Below are 16,225 nucleotides of genomic sequence, written 5' to 3'. Positions count from 1 at the left end.
GAGGGCGGGATATAAATAAAATAAATAAATAAAATAAATGTCCTGTATATTGGACTGATTGGAGTGATTTCAGATGCCAAATGACATTAGCAGGCAAATGACAGCAGCAGGTGTGATTAGATTAGGTGTGATATGAAGAAAGGTATTAGGCATGGAGAAATCAGCACTGGTAACAGGAAACCTAGGTCTTGATTTAGTCCAAGGGATGCATTATCTTGAGCGTTTTTATCAGTTACAATTCAGCACTCTCTCTTTCTAATCTCCCTTTGAAATTCCTTGGTAAGGTAACTGCTACTTTTAGGTCAGCAACTGAATGTCCCCCACCACTGTTTTTTGAATGTTGTGATTTCTGATGTCAGAATTATGTCCATTAATTCTTTGTTGAAGGGACTGGCACATTTGTCCACTATAGAGGATGGGAAGGGCATTGCTGCCATGTGATGGCATACATTTATTTTATTATTTTTATTTCATTTTTCAGATTTCTATTCTGCCTTCCCCAGGTGGGCTAAATAACATTAGAGGATGAGCAGTATGAATCTGAGACAGTATGGCTGATTTTACTGGATCCAATGATGGTATTATATAGATCCTAACAAGAGCAAAGTTGGCACCTTGGTTTCATGCTGGTCTAATTAATTAATAAAATTAATTAACAACAACAATAAGTTTAGTGGGCTGTCTGTAAACAAGAAAAGGTCAGCCCCCCCCCCCGAGCCTGTGTGAGGAAACTGCCTTCAACATGGTCATTAATTATGCGTTGAACTGGCATTGACCTAGGTTTCCTGCCTCATTACCAATGCTGATTTCTCCATGCCTACTACATCACACCTAATCAAATCACACTTGCTATTGTCTTTTGCCCACAAATGTCATTTGGCATCTGAAATCACTCCACTTTCCAATATATAGGACTGATGGATTCACCTTCTAGCTGAATCTGAAGTGAGCAGTGATTCACAAAAGCTCATACCCTACCACAAATTTTTGTAAGGTTCTACAAAACTGTGGTATTCCCAGTAGTAATGTATGGCTCTGAGAGTTGGACCATAAGGAAGGCCGAGTGCAGAAGAATGGAAGATTCTGTTCACTTACCGTGAAATCTTCCTTCTCGGTGGTCCCAGAGTGGGTCAGTCCTGACCAGTGGGATCTAGCTCATCCTCTCCGTAGGCAGGGCCAGCAAACAAGTTCCTTCCAGGAGGGGAGGTGCCTTCCCCTTAACTTTCAGACGTCTTCAAACCAGTCGACTCCATACTAGAATCTAGAAAACAAACTGCAGCCTAGGGAAGAAACACTACAATAACATCTGGTTCCCCCTCCCAGACCATGAACCAAGGAAGCACGTAAGGTTTGAACCAACTTCCTTTATTCATAAAGTTGTAACAGGAAAATTCTCAATACAACTGAACCAGGACTCCGTCAACTATTAATTCCCCATGTGAAATTACATGGTCTACAGAATCCACAGCAAAGAAAACCCCCAATCCTGAACTCTCAGGACTCCCAGCGGTTTGATGTAAATGACTGAGCCAATCCCAGATCGGGCGGGGTGGACTGACCCACTCTGGAACCACCGAGAAGGAAGACTTCACGGTAAGTTAACAGAATCTTCCATTCTCCAGTGGTCCCAGTAGTGGGTCAGTCCTAACCAGTGGGACGTATAACAGCAGTACCCAAGGGTTGGCCTACTCAGTCCTTTGGATCAAATAGCAGCTTGTACCACCCTCCTACTGAAAGTTGCCTCGGCTGAGGCAATCTTATCGATATGATAATGCTTTGTAAAGGAGTGAACTGAGCGCCAAGTGGCCGCCCTGCACACTACCTCCATACAGGGGAATGCCCTATATGCTGCAGAAGTGGCTGCACCTCTTAAAGGAGTGGGCTGTTATACTCGATGGAGGATCCAAGCCTCTGGCCTTATAGGCCTCGATGATGCAGCTGCGCAACCATCTACTGATTGTAGATTTTGAAATGACCTTACCCTTGGCTCGAGCACTGAAAGAGACAAATAAGGAATCCAACAGCCTCATCAATTTAGTTCTGTCCAGATAAAAGTTTAAGGCTCTGCGAATGTCTAGACAGTGCCATAATCTCTCCTTCTCGTGTTCTGGGTTAGGACAAAAAGAGGGGAGGATAATTTCCTCTGACCTGTGAAACAATGAGTTAACTTTTGGAACAAAAGCTGGATAAGGTCTCAAGACCATCTTTCCTTCGTGGAAAACACAAAGGTCTTTGAGAATGGACAATGCCTTAATCTCAGACACTCTACGTGCCAATGTAATCCCCATCAGGAAAATCATTTTAAAGGTCAGCATCTTTAAACTGCATGAGGCCATAGGCTCAAAGGGCTTGTGACTCAAGGTCTCTAGCACCACGTTCAAATTCCAAGAAGGAAACCTGTGTGCCTGCGGTGGATTAAGAAGAGACACCCCTCTTAAGAAACGCTTGATGTGTGAATGTCTGGACAGCAGCTTGCCCTTCCCCTCGCCTCTCACTGCAGAGATGGCCGTTACCTGCCTTCTAAGGGTATTGGTTCTAAGACCTTTCTCCAACCCCGCCTGAAGAAAGGCGAGCACATCTGCTATCTTAGCTGACATTGGGTCTGTACTGTGTTCCTGACACCATGATGTAAAGGTCTGCCATGTGGCATTGGACAATCTATTAGTAGTGTAATACCCTTCTAGAAGCCAGCATAGTATCTACTACCCCTTTTTGATACCCCAACTCCGTCAGCAGCCTCCGTTCAATTTCCATGCTGTGAGTTTTAGCATCTCCAGTTGCAGACACAGTGCGCCCCCCCCCCCCGGTTGCAGGAGATCCTTCCTTAGGGGAAATATCCAGGGCTTGGCAACTCTGAGCCGCATCAGCTCTTGAAACCAGACCCTTCTGGGCCAAAAGGGAGCTGTGACTATTACCTCTGCCCCCAGTTCCTGTACCCTGAGTAAGAACGTCTGCAACACCTGCACTGGGGGGGAAAGCATACAGAAGAATCCTGGGCCACTCTGCATGAAGCGTGTCTGTGCCCTTTGCTTTTGGAGTTTTTGTTCTTGACAGGAACCTTGGAACTTTGTGGTTTAGTTCTGATGCAAACAAGTCCACCTCTGGAGTCTCAAACCTCCTGCAAACCTGGTGAAACACCGATTTGTTCAGTGACCACTCTGCTGGGTCCAGGGTTTGTTGGCTGAGCCAGTGCGCTAGCACGTGTGTCGCGCCTTCAAGGACAGAAGATTCATCTCTGCCCAGTCCATCAGAAGAGATGCCTCTCTCTGTAGGAGTTTCGACCGTGTCCTGCCTTCCTTGTTCACGAAAGCTTTTGCCATCATATTGTCCAAAAACATGCTGGTCCTTCACCAAGTCTTGAAGGTGGATCAGTGCTAGTCCGATCGCCCTCAACTCCAGGACATTTATGCTGTTGGAGGTCTCCTGAGTGGACCAGCGACCCTGAGTCATAGTTCCTTCCACATGTGCCACCCAGCCAAACAGGCTGGCATCTGTCATTATGACCGTTTAAAGTGGTTCCCTCAGGCTGTGACCGGCTTGGAACCGAAGCGGCGACAACCACCACCTGTTTCAGTGCTCTTAACTGGAGCATCTTCCTCCAAGCGATTTCTGTTTCGAAGGGACGTAGAAAGAAATGGATGGGCTGTGTATGAGCACATGCCCACTGCACCATGTCCTGGCATGAAACGAAGAGCCCCACCAACTTCGCTAGAGTCATAATGTCCGTGGTTTCTGCGCGTAACACCAAGTGAATCAGTTGTCTCAGCTTCGATTGTCCTTCCTGAGGGAGGAAGCTTCTGTCTGCTCTCATGTCGATCTGCACCCCCAGATGAAGGATGGTTTGAGCCGGAGTGAGGAAGCTCTTCTCCCGATTTATGACAAATCCGTGAGATGACAGCACATCCATTGTCTCTTTCAGGGCTGCTTTCGCCTGTGCAAACGATGTTGCCTTGATCGGGTTGTCATCCAGGTATGGAAAAAGCGACACTCCCCTGAGACACAAGACTGCCACTAGGGCCACTAGTATCTTCGTGAAGACTCTGGGTGAAGATTTTAGGCTGAATGGCAAGGCCTTGTACTGGTAGTGGCTTCTGGTGTATGAGAATCTCAGAAACTGGCGATGCTCCTGTTGGATTGGTATGTGTAAACAGGCCTTGGACAGATCTATCGATGCCATAAAATCCTCTTTCTGTAGGAATAGGAGGACTGAGAACAAGGTTTCCATTTGAAACTTCTTTATCGCTACCTTTGTGTTGAACTATTTCAGGTCTAAGATTGCTCTCACGTCCCCGTTCTGTTTTGGGACGATGAAGAAGATCGAATAGAACCCCTGCACCTTCTCCTCCTCCGGAACTGGTTCTACAGCCCCATGTCGAGGAAGTGGAGGATGGTGTTCCCATTCTGCCTTCCTTATAGAGAAAAACCCTGCTGGCAGTGGTATCAGCTGGGGCTTAGATCTGGCCTTAGGAATAGTTTTTTCTGACACCACTGGAAAATCTGTTTCCTTGTCCTCTCTGACTTTAGAGTCATAGTTCAGTTCCAAGGCTCTGATAATTTTTGGGAAGAGGCGTGGGAACAACTTGTTCTGAAGTGTTTGGATTATCTCCACCTCCTCCTCAGAAAGTTCTCCTTCTTCCTTAGATGAAGAAAGGTCTGAGTCCTCAGAGTCTTCCCCCAACTCAGAAGCTTGAAAGCTTTCTATATACATGTGTTTCTTTTTTCTCCCCAAAATGTTTGTTCTTTTTTGTACATTTTTTGGCTTCATCATGGGGTCCTGGTTAGGATCCTCCTTGCTAGACTGTACTGCCTTCTTTACTATCTGTTGGATCCAGGCAAAAAGGTTTGCCTTGGCCTCTGCTCCTGCTAAGTCCACTAATGGGCTTTCCATCTGGTCCTCTTGAGAGGGGGAGTCAGACAGATCCAAATCACAAGTATCTGTGTCCTTAGTCTTGAGGAATTCAGATGGGGTAGCCATTTTGAACTTCACAGGGAGTATTGTAAAGAAGAGGAGACATAAAATGGCCACCTTTCCCACCTAAATTCTCCTTCCCCGTTCACACCCTGCAGGCCCTGAGCATGCCTTGCTACTGGGTTGTGAAAAACTCCCCATCCTTCCCTTGAACGCCTCTCGGCAGGTCTTCCCCCTAAGGAATATATCAGCCCCTGAGGCCGAGTGCCTGTGTGCTTTTCCCCTATGGAGGTTCTAGCAATGGGGTCCCCTGAGGCTCAATGGTAATAAAGAGAGAATGGGGGGGGAGGGGGGCATCAAGCGCCAGTCGCTCCTTGAGCCTACCCCCGGTTCACACTTTTCCCCTTCGCCTGCTGGGACCTTGTCTTGGAGCCTACCTGCTCCAATGAAGACAAGGAGGAAGCGATCACCCCTGTCCTGCCCATCCTCAGCGTGCTGCCTGGTCCAGGCAGGGGATCAGGTTGTCGTGCACCGCTGCCTCCGCTTGCAGCCTCATTTGCTGCTTTTCGCTGCTGTTTGTTTACCCATGGCTCAGCTGTGCCGTCAGGTAGCACGCCGGAGTCGTCACGTCTTTACCTCCGTGTGTTGGGAGGCGTGGAGAGGCCTCTGCCACATTTGGCCCCTCGTTCTTCACTTCCACCGCTGTTGTTTACCCGCGGCTCAGCTGTGCCGTCGGGCAGCGGTTGGGAGCTGGCGTCTGCATGTCTGTGTTCTGTGAGGCGTGGGGAGGCCGCTGCCGCGGTCCTGTGCCCTCCCGGCATCTGGCCAGTCTGCAGGGCTCTCTAGGAGCCGAGGGAGGGTAGTAATCATCTCCCTTTCCTCGCGGTTCAGCTGTTGTTGTTTTTGGTTTTTTGTTGTTAGTTGAGCTCAACAGCTCAGCTGGCACATCCTGCTCTGGAGGCAGGGCCACGCTAAACTGAAAGTTAAGGGGAAGGCACCTCCCCTCCTGGAAGGAACTTGTTTGCTGGCCCTGCCTACGGAGAGGAGGAGCTAAATCCTACTGGTCAGAACTGACCCACTACTAGGAACAACGGAGAATAGATGCTTTTGAGCTGTGGTGCTGGAGGAGACTCTTGAGAGTCCCTTGGACTGCAAGAAGATCAAATCAGTCAGTCCTAAGGGAAATCAACCCAGACTGTTCCCTGGAAGGTCAGATGAATCTCAAATACTTTGGTTACCAAATGAGGAGGGAGCACTCACTGGAGAAGACCCTGATGCTGGGAAAGACAGAAGGCAAAAGAAGAAGGGGACGGCAAAAGATGAGATGGCTGGACAATATTACTGATGTAGCTAATATGAATTTGAGCAGACTTTGGAGGATGGTGGAAGACAGGAGGGCCTGGCGTGACTTTGTCCATGGGGTTGCAAAGAGTTGGACTCAACTGTGACTGAGCAACAACAAAAGTACTCTTCCCTTTTGTTAGGAAGCGACTAAGTTCCTTGAGACTCACTCAACATAGGATGTGAGAGATTCTGTTTCTGTGGAGAAGGTTTCTGAAATATTAAGTAGCAGCCCCAGGCAGTTGCTTAAAAGGTATGGCAAGAGGTTTTAGAGGAGAGTGTATTTAGTTCTTCAGGCTCATACTTTTCAATGATTTGAATAGCCACTCTTTGCAGCTCTGTGGGCAGGAATACAATATATATTTGCATTTGTCTTTTCCCATCTAGGAAACTTAACTGCAGCTTTGAAAGGTTCATTTAAACCACAGAAACGATACACAATCCCCAGCAACTCTTACCAAAGCATCTGTGGAAGATCCTAGTCACAGATTTGTATTTATCTAGTTGACACATATAGGAAGCTGCCTTTATACTGAATCAGACCATTGGTTCATCAAGATCAGTACTGTCTACTCAGAGCCATACTTGGATGTAGCAACTGGACATGGAAAGAGCTATGAGCACTTTTCTAAACGTGTGCATTTGGGTTCAAAACTTAATTGGAAATATTTCAATCCCCAGGGCTTTAAAGTCTGACTATGGCATCAATCCAGTAATCCTATCCTGCTTGTAACAGGGACACAGCACATACAGAACAGCAGTTCTGTGCACAAAGCTCCCTCAGGGCTATTCCTGCATATAGAAAATAGATCAAATTAAGTAAAAAAAAATAAAAAAATCACTATACAGCCTGGCAAACCCATTTATTTGAGCTAGGAACACTGATTTACAATAAAATAAGAAAGGTTCTGCACATTAAAGACACTGCTATCTATTATATGTCTATAATACACTTCTACCAGAAACTTTAGGGCAATGCAGATGATTACTCCTTGCCTATTTTATCCTTACAAAGCTTCTGTTAAGATGGTTAGTCGCAGACTGATGTGACTGATCCAACATCATCCAATGAACTTCATGATAGAATGGGAATCTGAACTTATGTCTTCTAGTCTAGCACTTTAGCCACCACACAACCCTGGCTTTATGAAAGATATTTCCTACTCTAAGTAATCTTGGTTCTGTCGATAAGGATTTCATAAGTGATCAATACTTACCATAAGCACCCATGGTTACTTTATGAAGAGATTTGACATAACATGCCACAAAAATTAGTAAACCACTATGACAAAACAGCAATATCAAGTGAAAGAGCCCACTTACCAGTTTCTGATGATGTACTTCGTATCCTGAGTCATGTCTAAATTCTGCATCCATCTTTACTTCTGAGATTTCTTCTGTTTTAAGATTTGTTAGTCCAGAGCCTAAAGTTGCATTGGAAAAACAAGGGATAACTAAATTCAGTTTTTAAATAACCGTGAACACCCTACACCTATGTTGCTAAGGGTAATGACAATGATTCACACATGAAAAAGCATCAACTGAAAAATGTGTGCAATGAGTTTAATAGAAGCGAGTGATTCATCTTCCCTTTTGTTTTCAAAAACTATCCATGCACACAGACAATGGATTGTATCTTTCATAAGAGCCTTTTGAGTTGAAGAAGGCTTCTTGTTCACAGCCCACAGTAAGTATTTTTAAGGAATGTGCCATACATTCTTCCAGTGGCCAAAGGGAGAAAGGGATTTTCAAAATATTTCAAAAAACACATTAGCATGATAATATTTCATGAGATATCACAGGCAGGAAAACTTCAACAACAGCAAGGAAGCTGAATATTAATGTATACCGTCCTCCTACTCACCCCTAAAATATGCAATACTAAAACTTTTTTGGGGTGGGGTTGTCCATTCCCCCCCTTACATTATGTACCTCAGGACATGACATAACAATTGGTGCCATTTGCACCTTGTCCCTAGTCCTGATAAAGGCTCCATACCTTATATGGAGACATACCTTATAGTATTACGGTACTGACAAAGCCTTCAAATCCTTTTTGGCTCATTTCTTCAAGAAAATGTATGTAGTGGGGCATTAGCCACACATCACTAATACAGTTAAATAAACTGTTATAATGGTGCTCTGTTGTAGCTATATCCTGATTTCCTTAATATACTGAATTCCCTTTCATTTGAGCCCTTCCCTGTATAAAAAATGTAACTTCAATATTTATTACATATTTATCCAACCTTACAACAAAAAATGCCTTTCAAAGGAACTCAAAGATATTTTAAAAATCAAAACTATAATACAGTAGGTTAGATTGTGTGGATCTATTCTGCAACAGGTGAAACTATTCTCCTATGCAAGCTGTTTTCCCTTGACACAAAATTATTATTATGCAGGAACTTAGAGGAATGAATCCACATGATCTAAGCTGCTATTCCAAGTTGTAGGTACTGCTAAAAAAATTTTGTGGATCAGTCTCTAAAATTACAGATATATATGAGGTTATTACACATATTCTATTTTTTACATTAAAATAGATAAACTCAACCCCGGTTTTACTGGCAAAATCCAACCAAAATACTGTATATGGAGAAAAAGTAAATGAATCTGCACCCTGCTAAGTTTTCTGTAATGCATGGGGAGAAGCAATTTTCACCAATTCCCCGGTCCCATGGCAGACCAAAAAGATCACTAAAATTCAGTACCTATGGCAGGGTGTCAAACGTGTGGGCCATGGGACAGATCTGTTCCTCACAGGGCTCCTTTCTGGTCTCCAAGTAACTGGCTGGCCTGTAGCCATGAGGGAGGGACTGTGGAGGCCCTGCCCTGACCTCTGGGCACCTCCCCCCCGACTCAGGGCCCCAAATCAGCAGCCTTCACTCCCCCCCTCCTTCTTCCATTCCTGTGATCCAAAACATGCGGGAGTGGCCGCAGGCATCCCAGTGCGATTTATAGGCCCTGCTGACCAGCTAGTTGGAGGGACCTTTAAATCACACGGGGAGGCCAGTGGTCGCTCCTGCCACCCCTTCCATGTGATTTGAATCATAGGGAGGGAGGAGGTGCCTTTGTACCGGCCTCCCAGCGTGATTTAAAGACCCTACCGACCAGCTGATTGGTGGGGCCTATAAACTGCGAGGGGAGGTGTGTGGCTGCTTCTGCCACCTCTCCTGTGCAATTTGGATCGCTGGTGGTAGCAAAAAACAGGCCACAGCCTTCCCTCTGCCACAGCTTGAGGGTCGCCCCCACCAGTCATGCAAATCACACTGGAGGGGCAGCAGAAGCAGCCATAGCCTTCCCGCATGATTTAAAGAGGCTGTCGTAGCCTCTCTGAGCTATTTAAAGACCTTGCTGACCAGCTGGTCTGCGGGGTCTTTAAATGGCACAGGAAGGCTGGCCAGCTGCTTCTGCCACCTCTCCTATGCAATTTGGGTTGCCGGTGATGGCAGCCCTCAAGCCTCAGTGGTGGACCTCTGAGGCTTGAGGCCACCCCCACCAGCGATCCAAATCGCTTGGGAGAGATGGCAAAAGCAGCCAGCCAGCCTCCCTGTGCGATTTAAAGACCCCGCAGACCAGCTGGTCAGCAAGGTCTTTAAATAGCTCAGAGAGGCTGCGACGGCTTCTGCCGACTGTCCCACGTGATCTGAATCACTGGCAAATGTGGCACAATTTTTTTAGATAAGAGAGGGCTTTTAAAAAAATGCAGGTGCCCCCTGAATTTTGTAAAAGCCCCCCTACTTAAAAAAATTCCTAGCTACAACCCTGACTGGCTGTTGTCTGCTTCCTTCTCCCTTTCTTGCTTCTCGCTGCATCATTGCTTGCTTTGTCAGGCTCTCTCAATTGCACAGGAGTTACAGAACAAAGCCTCTTTTCCCTCTACAGGTTCAGGCTCCTCCCTTGGGGAGGAAGGGGGAATGGAGGGAAAGAACACAAGAGTTTGCTTTGTCAGGTTCTCTTAATTGCACAGCAGGTTCTCGTAATTGCCAAGCCTCTCTTCCCATCATTGGCTGAAGCGCCTTGAGAAGGGGGGAGGGAGAGAAAGAGCAAGAGCTTACTTTGCCCAGTTTCCTCAACTGCATGGGAGATATACAAAACAACATTAAGATTTTAAAAAAGTATTAATCAAGGTATGAGTTTTTTGCCTTGCTACACAGAGAGAGAGAGAGAGAGAGAGAGATAATGTTTTGTTGGGCTTATTATTCCAGGGTCCTCCTGGGTGCAATTGGGTTGCCCTCCTTTTTTCACCATATATTCATGCCTTCATTATATTGATACTGACCACTATACATTCCTGTTTCTCTATTCTTGCACTGCCACACAGGAGTTGTAGTTACTTCTCTGGAAAAGACTACAGTTTGGTAGACAAACATATATCCCTCAGCCCGTGTCACGGTGCCTTCACATGTTCTTGACCAGCATGCAAAGCAGCTTATGTACAAAAGCTTGAAATGCCCAGCCATTTCATATTGTCCTCTGGGTCTTAGTCTCAAAGTATTGACCATGAGATTTCTGTAATAAATGTCAATAAATCAAAAGTAGGTTTGCAACTTACAGATACACACCTGAACAATACCTGAACAGCATCCTCAAGATTGCTACAGCACAGATACTGTCTCCAGTTTTTGAGGCAATAATTCAGAGCAAGAGATGTCAGTTATCCAAGACAAAATACTGCAAGAGTGTTGATGTTTTAAGCATGTTTTATTTTAAGTTCTTTTAAAAAATCTTTAATTGTGCTTTTTTGTGTCCTTTATAAAGTTTATATCTCCATTACTTGGCATTACATTTTATGACACAAGTGGCCTTTTAACAAATTACTTTGAAACCACCCCTGACCTAGGAAATAGGGACTTCTAGCAAAGCTTGCCGGGGGTGGTGGTGCTGGAGGTCTCTTGTAGGAGGAAGAAATCAGTGAAAATCAGCTCCTCCGCATACCTATGGAAATCGATGCAGGATTCAAGCCACAAGGTTGGATCCAATGGATCTATTCTGCTAAGACTATCACATTCTTCTGACGCCAAAGAGTCTTTGGTTGGTAGGGTCTATTTCAAAGATTTCATAGGGTGATTGTCCCTTCTGAAACAACCAGATGTAGCACAAGCTACTAGCAGATCTGAACAGTTTGTTCCACAACTAAGTGGATACACTAAGCATCTGAACCAAAGTCAATGATTTACATTTGAGTTCACAATATCGTCTTATGATCCCTGAGCCGAAAGAAGCTTGTCTGTCCACCACCAGAGCTAGAGTTTTTTCGGTGGCAGCTCCTGTCTGGTGGAATGCCCTTCCCAAGAACATCAGGGCCCTGTGGGACCTGCCTCAGTTCCACAGGGCCTGCAAGACTGAATTGTTCAGACTTATTTTTAACAACTAAGCGGTAGTGCCTGCCATTCCACAGCACTGACAGCCTGATACCAGCATATGGATTGTTAAAGTGCTAAATAATAACCAGAAACATCAATGGATTAGCACCAATAATAAGTGTAACACTGACGCACATCTTGGACCTTCTGTTGATAGCAAAATTATGTATCTATGATTTTTATTGCATATTCTGTTTTTAAACTTATATGTTGTTTTTATTTGTTGTCAGCTGCCCCGAGCCCTTCAGGAGAGGGCGGGATATAAATGTGATTAAATAAATAAATAAATAAATAAATAAATAAATAAATAAATAAATGTTGTAGCGTTGAACAAATCATATAACTAATTCCTGAACAAGTTATCTCCCTAGTGGGTTGAATTTAAATGAATTTTTTTTAAAAAAACAGGCATCTATGGTTGCAATTTATAAGACAGACCTATACGAAGGCTTAACTAGACATAGCAACATGGGAACCATGGAGGAATACTCTCTAATACACTGGGTTGCTATTTGCTCTGTATGTATTTGAATATTTCTCAGACCTTCCTCCCTGCAGGTTTGAGTGGAAGGAGAACCAGAGGTAACTAAGTTTGTGAAAACTGTAAAGAAAGAAAGGGTTGAACCCCCTTTGCCAATCTGAATTGGAGGAGGGCACAGATGCAGCTTTTTATGTGAAGGGTTTGTTTTAAAGGGAAATTCATTAATTTACCTCCCGTTATCTACCTTATCTACGAAATAAAATTTGAACTAAATTTGACTAAAAAATAAAAATGAATCTGACAAAGGGGGCTTTGACTCTCAAAAACTTACACTTTGACAGTCCTGTTGGTCTCTGAGGTGCTACTGGACAAAGCTAAAAATTTCAGTGAGATTTACAACTCCTTTGAAATATAAGATGGAGGTTTTAAGGCCTGTCTAGTAAACATAACCCCTTCCACATTTCTTTCCACAAAACCATTATATGTAGACTTGCTATTGACAGCTTGCTATGAGTGTATCACACAATAATAATTATCCCAGTCACTATAGCCATATGTTGCATATGCATGAAGTGTCTGAGAGTAAGGTATAGAACAGTTACAAGGTGCACAAGCATCGTAATACTGGCATGATGTACCAGGAAATATAGAAATTCATCAAATGAAAATTTGAACAGAGCCCAAAGAAAACTATCAGGATCTCATTTTGGCATGCATGAACACAGTCATTAAACACATGTCATGAAAATTTTTATGGAAATTAATTAATATGCCAGGATTGAGAAGGATTGGGAAACTTGCTTAGGACTTTACTCTTTTTATTCCCATAAAAAGAAAACAACAAAATCAACTAAACAATATTGAATTGATTTTAGCCTGCCATCCAACCAATGCTCCCTCTAAACTGTGGAGTCTTGTGAGCAAAAATTCTACTTCATGAGCTCCTGGCATTAAAGCTGTGAGCAAAAGATTTGACTACTGCATAAATTAGTTTGCTTGGGGCCATTCTTCCTGAACGAAGACAAAAATGTGTGAGCTGGAAGCAAAAAAACCCTGTGAGCTAGCTCACACTAAGCTTAGAGGGAACACTACAGCCAACTCTTAATTTTTACTCTCTGCTCATCTGCAATGAGATCCATGTGCTCAGGATGAATGCAAGAACATACACATTTGATTCTGTTATTGTCCTCTTGGATCAGTATGACATTTGTTTATTTCATTAGGCTTATGTATGCTAGGAATATTCATGCGTCTGCAATCCTGGCTTCTGTTCTTAGAATTCTACTAAAAACTATCTGCCTAAGTATAGAAATATTTGGCTAGGTGCTTATACATACCTCATTCATTTAAACACAATAATTCAAATCCCCAGTAAACAAAAATGCATCAGTGTTTTCATAATTTTAGGATACTGTTAACTTTTTAAATACGTTCTTATATACAGAGCAGCTACATCTTACTTTTAATTCTTCTAATGTAATACAAGCAAGAGTGGTGTGTGCGTATGTATGTGTGTGTGCGTGTATATATATATATATATATATACACACACACACACACACACACACAGAGCCAGTGCTTTCAGAATAGTTCCTCGAATGACATTAATTAGCCTTATATTTGTGTGAGGGACAAAGCATGTTAATCAGCTATGTCTCTAAGTTTCCAAATTTTGATTTGACACAAGTACTGAAAAATGTAATATTTAATAAATTAAATCAATACATTTTAATAAATTAATGTTTGGGTGTTGTAATTACATAACAGTGTCAGACAAGTTTTCTTATTTTGTAGCAATTATATGCAGTATTTTTATGTGGTTAGTCTAGTGTATTAAGCAGGGCTTTTTTGGCAATGATACTCACTAGTACTTGGATGGGAGACCACCAAGGAAGACTGGGGCTGCAATTACAAATTGCCTCTGTTCATCTCATGCCTTGAAAAAATTGGATACAGAAGGACTAGAAATCTATCGGATTCTTTGATTTGATCTGACTTTAAGAAAGTGCCTGTTTTTAAAGGTAATGGGGGACATCATAAATGCAGGGCTTGTTCTGCTTGCCCATTATCTTTAGACTTGAAAGAATTCATGCATCCCACCACAGGCTTTAAGGTCATCTTGAATGACATCACGACTTGTTCTACCAAACCTTGTATTTATATTATTTTGTGTCAGTGTTTGAAAATTTATTGTGGCAGTACAAGACATGCAGTTAGGACACGTGTTTTGGAACGCAAGTCCTGTGTGAAGAATTTAAGTTTCTGAAGCTCCTCTCACAGAGCACTTCCGTCAATTTGTACATGATCCTAATGATTTGAGTTTTTTTGTTTTGGAAAATTTTCTCTACGGCTTCAAGGTAAAGTAGATATGCATAAATGGCTACTCAGGCAAGAAATGCGCTGGATCTTTAAATTGAACTCTCATACTGATTCAACAATAACTGGGATCTTTCTTGTTTTTTGTAGCATCAATTCTATGTAAGTCTTATTGTGGATCTCTGTGGATACTGTGTTTGCAACTTTAAGAGTTAAAATTCTAAACACCTGTTTGTATATATATCATGTATGTGTGGCCGTGTGGTGCCGTTCTAATCTGCAGAAAAAAAGTTGAGCTATTGCTATGTATGAATTATTCAAGATTGGTGAAGCTTTGTATGTTTGCTTATATGTTTAATTCAATTCTGTTTTTAGCTTGCTAGTGATTTCTTGACATTATCATTTGTGCAGCTTGTTAAAGCCTCATGTGAAACAGGGCAATATGCGCTTCCCTGTTGCAAAATTGCGCTGTGCTGCTTATCATTTTTACACCTGTCTTTGCTGAAAAGGACTGTCAAAGCATCGGACTCCTACTTCACGGCTTGTTTAAGGTCTTTCCCGGACATCACCACAAAGAACTGAACTTTGGTATTGAATGAAAGGACTTTGTGTTTGGGCTATATTGTATTTGTGTTTATAAGAAGTATCGTCTGCTTATGTAGGAAGTAACTTGTATAAATTTGTTTATTTTTTTTATAATTGAGGCTGGTTTTTTGTAGATGCCTTCAGGCTTTGTTCCTGCTTCACTTTTCCACGTTACTCTTTTGATTACTCTACACTCTACTCTTGAAAACCTCATGAGGCAGAACTTCAAGGGGGTCACAATGAATCAGTTGTGATTTAATCACACATTATACTTTACTCACTGGTACTAAGCACTGGCTCCTTTTTTTGGCCTCTCCCAAGTCCTGATCCTCATGAGCTAGCCTACCACATCAGCCAGACAGAGTGGACCCTCAATAACAGCCTAGTAGGGAACTGCAGAGGGAAGAGAGAATTAGTGAAAACTGGCACAAACTTTCATGTGAAGACTAGGCACTCTTAAAAATTGGTATTGAATATTCTGGTATTTTAGGCTTTTCTCAGTGCCTATCTTCGGAAGCGGGGATCCAGCAATAAGGAATTAGTACTGATAATGTACTTGAGACTTCAGAGGGGGTCAAAACATCTGTTGTCTTAGATCCTAACTGGAGGGCCTTCTTTGAGGCTTCCTTCATTGGAATGTGAGACAGATAGTGGGCAAACTTAGGCCTCTATAACTGCCATCATGTACTAGCAGTACCGTTCCCTGGAATATTTGCCAGATGCCTACATTATAAAAATTTGGGAGCTAGGTGAAGTCTATTCTCTCTGGAAGCTATAGTTGGTACAGAATGCTGTTGCCAGAGCATTTTGTGAAGTGGGTTATAAGCTGGGCATAAACATTTCAAATAAACAAATTTAAAAAGAGAGCCTACAATGATCTAAAAGACAATACAGAACTATGCAGAACTACTGAGTATGAATCTCATAATGTGAAAAAATAAAATAGCATAATATCCTGTTTCTTCCCTACAACATAGATTTGTTTGACACATTTCTTTAGACTTATTCATTGTGACAATGTCTAAGGGCAAGAAGAGATACCAACCCCCTTTTTAGAAAATAACTGTCTTGGTAATAGATTGAATTTGAGATGGGAAAATTAATCAATCATAGTTTTTTGCCAGTGCAGCAGCATCAACAAATCATTCAACCATTCTTTTACCTATGGGTGTCTACCTGGAATCTCTTGGGTGCCTGCTGTTTTAAACCGGTAGTTTTGGCATT

General features: G+C 42.9%; 1 protein-coding gene across 4 annotated transcripts in view; it reads right to left on the bottom strand.

The window, feature by feature from the left end:
* Positions 1–16,225, bottom strand: part of APP (amyloid beta precursor protein) — a 295,204-nt gene that overhangs the window by 19,600 nt on the left and 259,379 nt on the right. For all 4 annotated transcript variants that reach the window (XM_060234377.1, XM_060234378.1, XM_060234376.1 and 1 more), the window contains one exon: positions 7,574–7,674. In XM_060234377.1, the coding sequence (XP_060090360.1) occupies positions 7,574–7,674 (101 nt within the window). The remainder of the gene's footprint in view (positions 1–7,573; positions 7,675–16,225) is intronic.

The sequence above is a fragment of the Heteronotia binoei genome, chromosome 3 (assembly GCF_032191835.1).
Source record: "Heteronotia binoei isolate CCM8104 ecotype False Entrance Well chromosome 3, APGP_CSIRO_Hbin_v1, whole genome shotgun sequence".
Taxonomy (NCBI): Eukaryota; Metazoa; Chordata; class Lepidosauria; order Squamata; family Gekkonidae; genus Heteronotia; species Heteronotia binoei.
The sequence above is the reverse complement of the archived record's forward strand: the minus strand, read 5'-3'. Positions and strand labels throughout refer to the sequence as shown.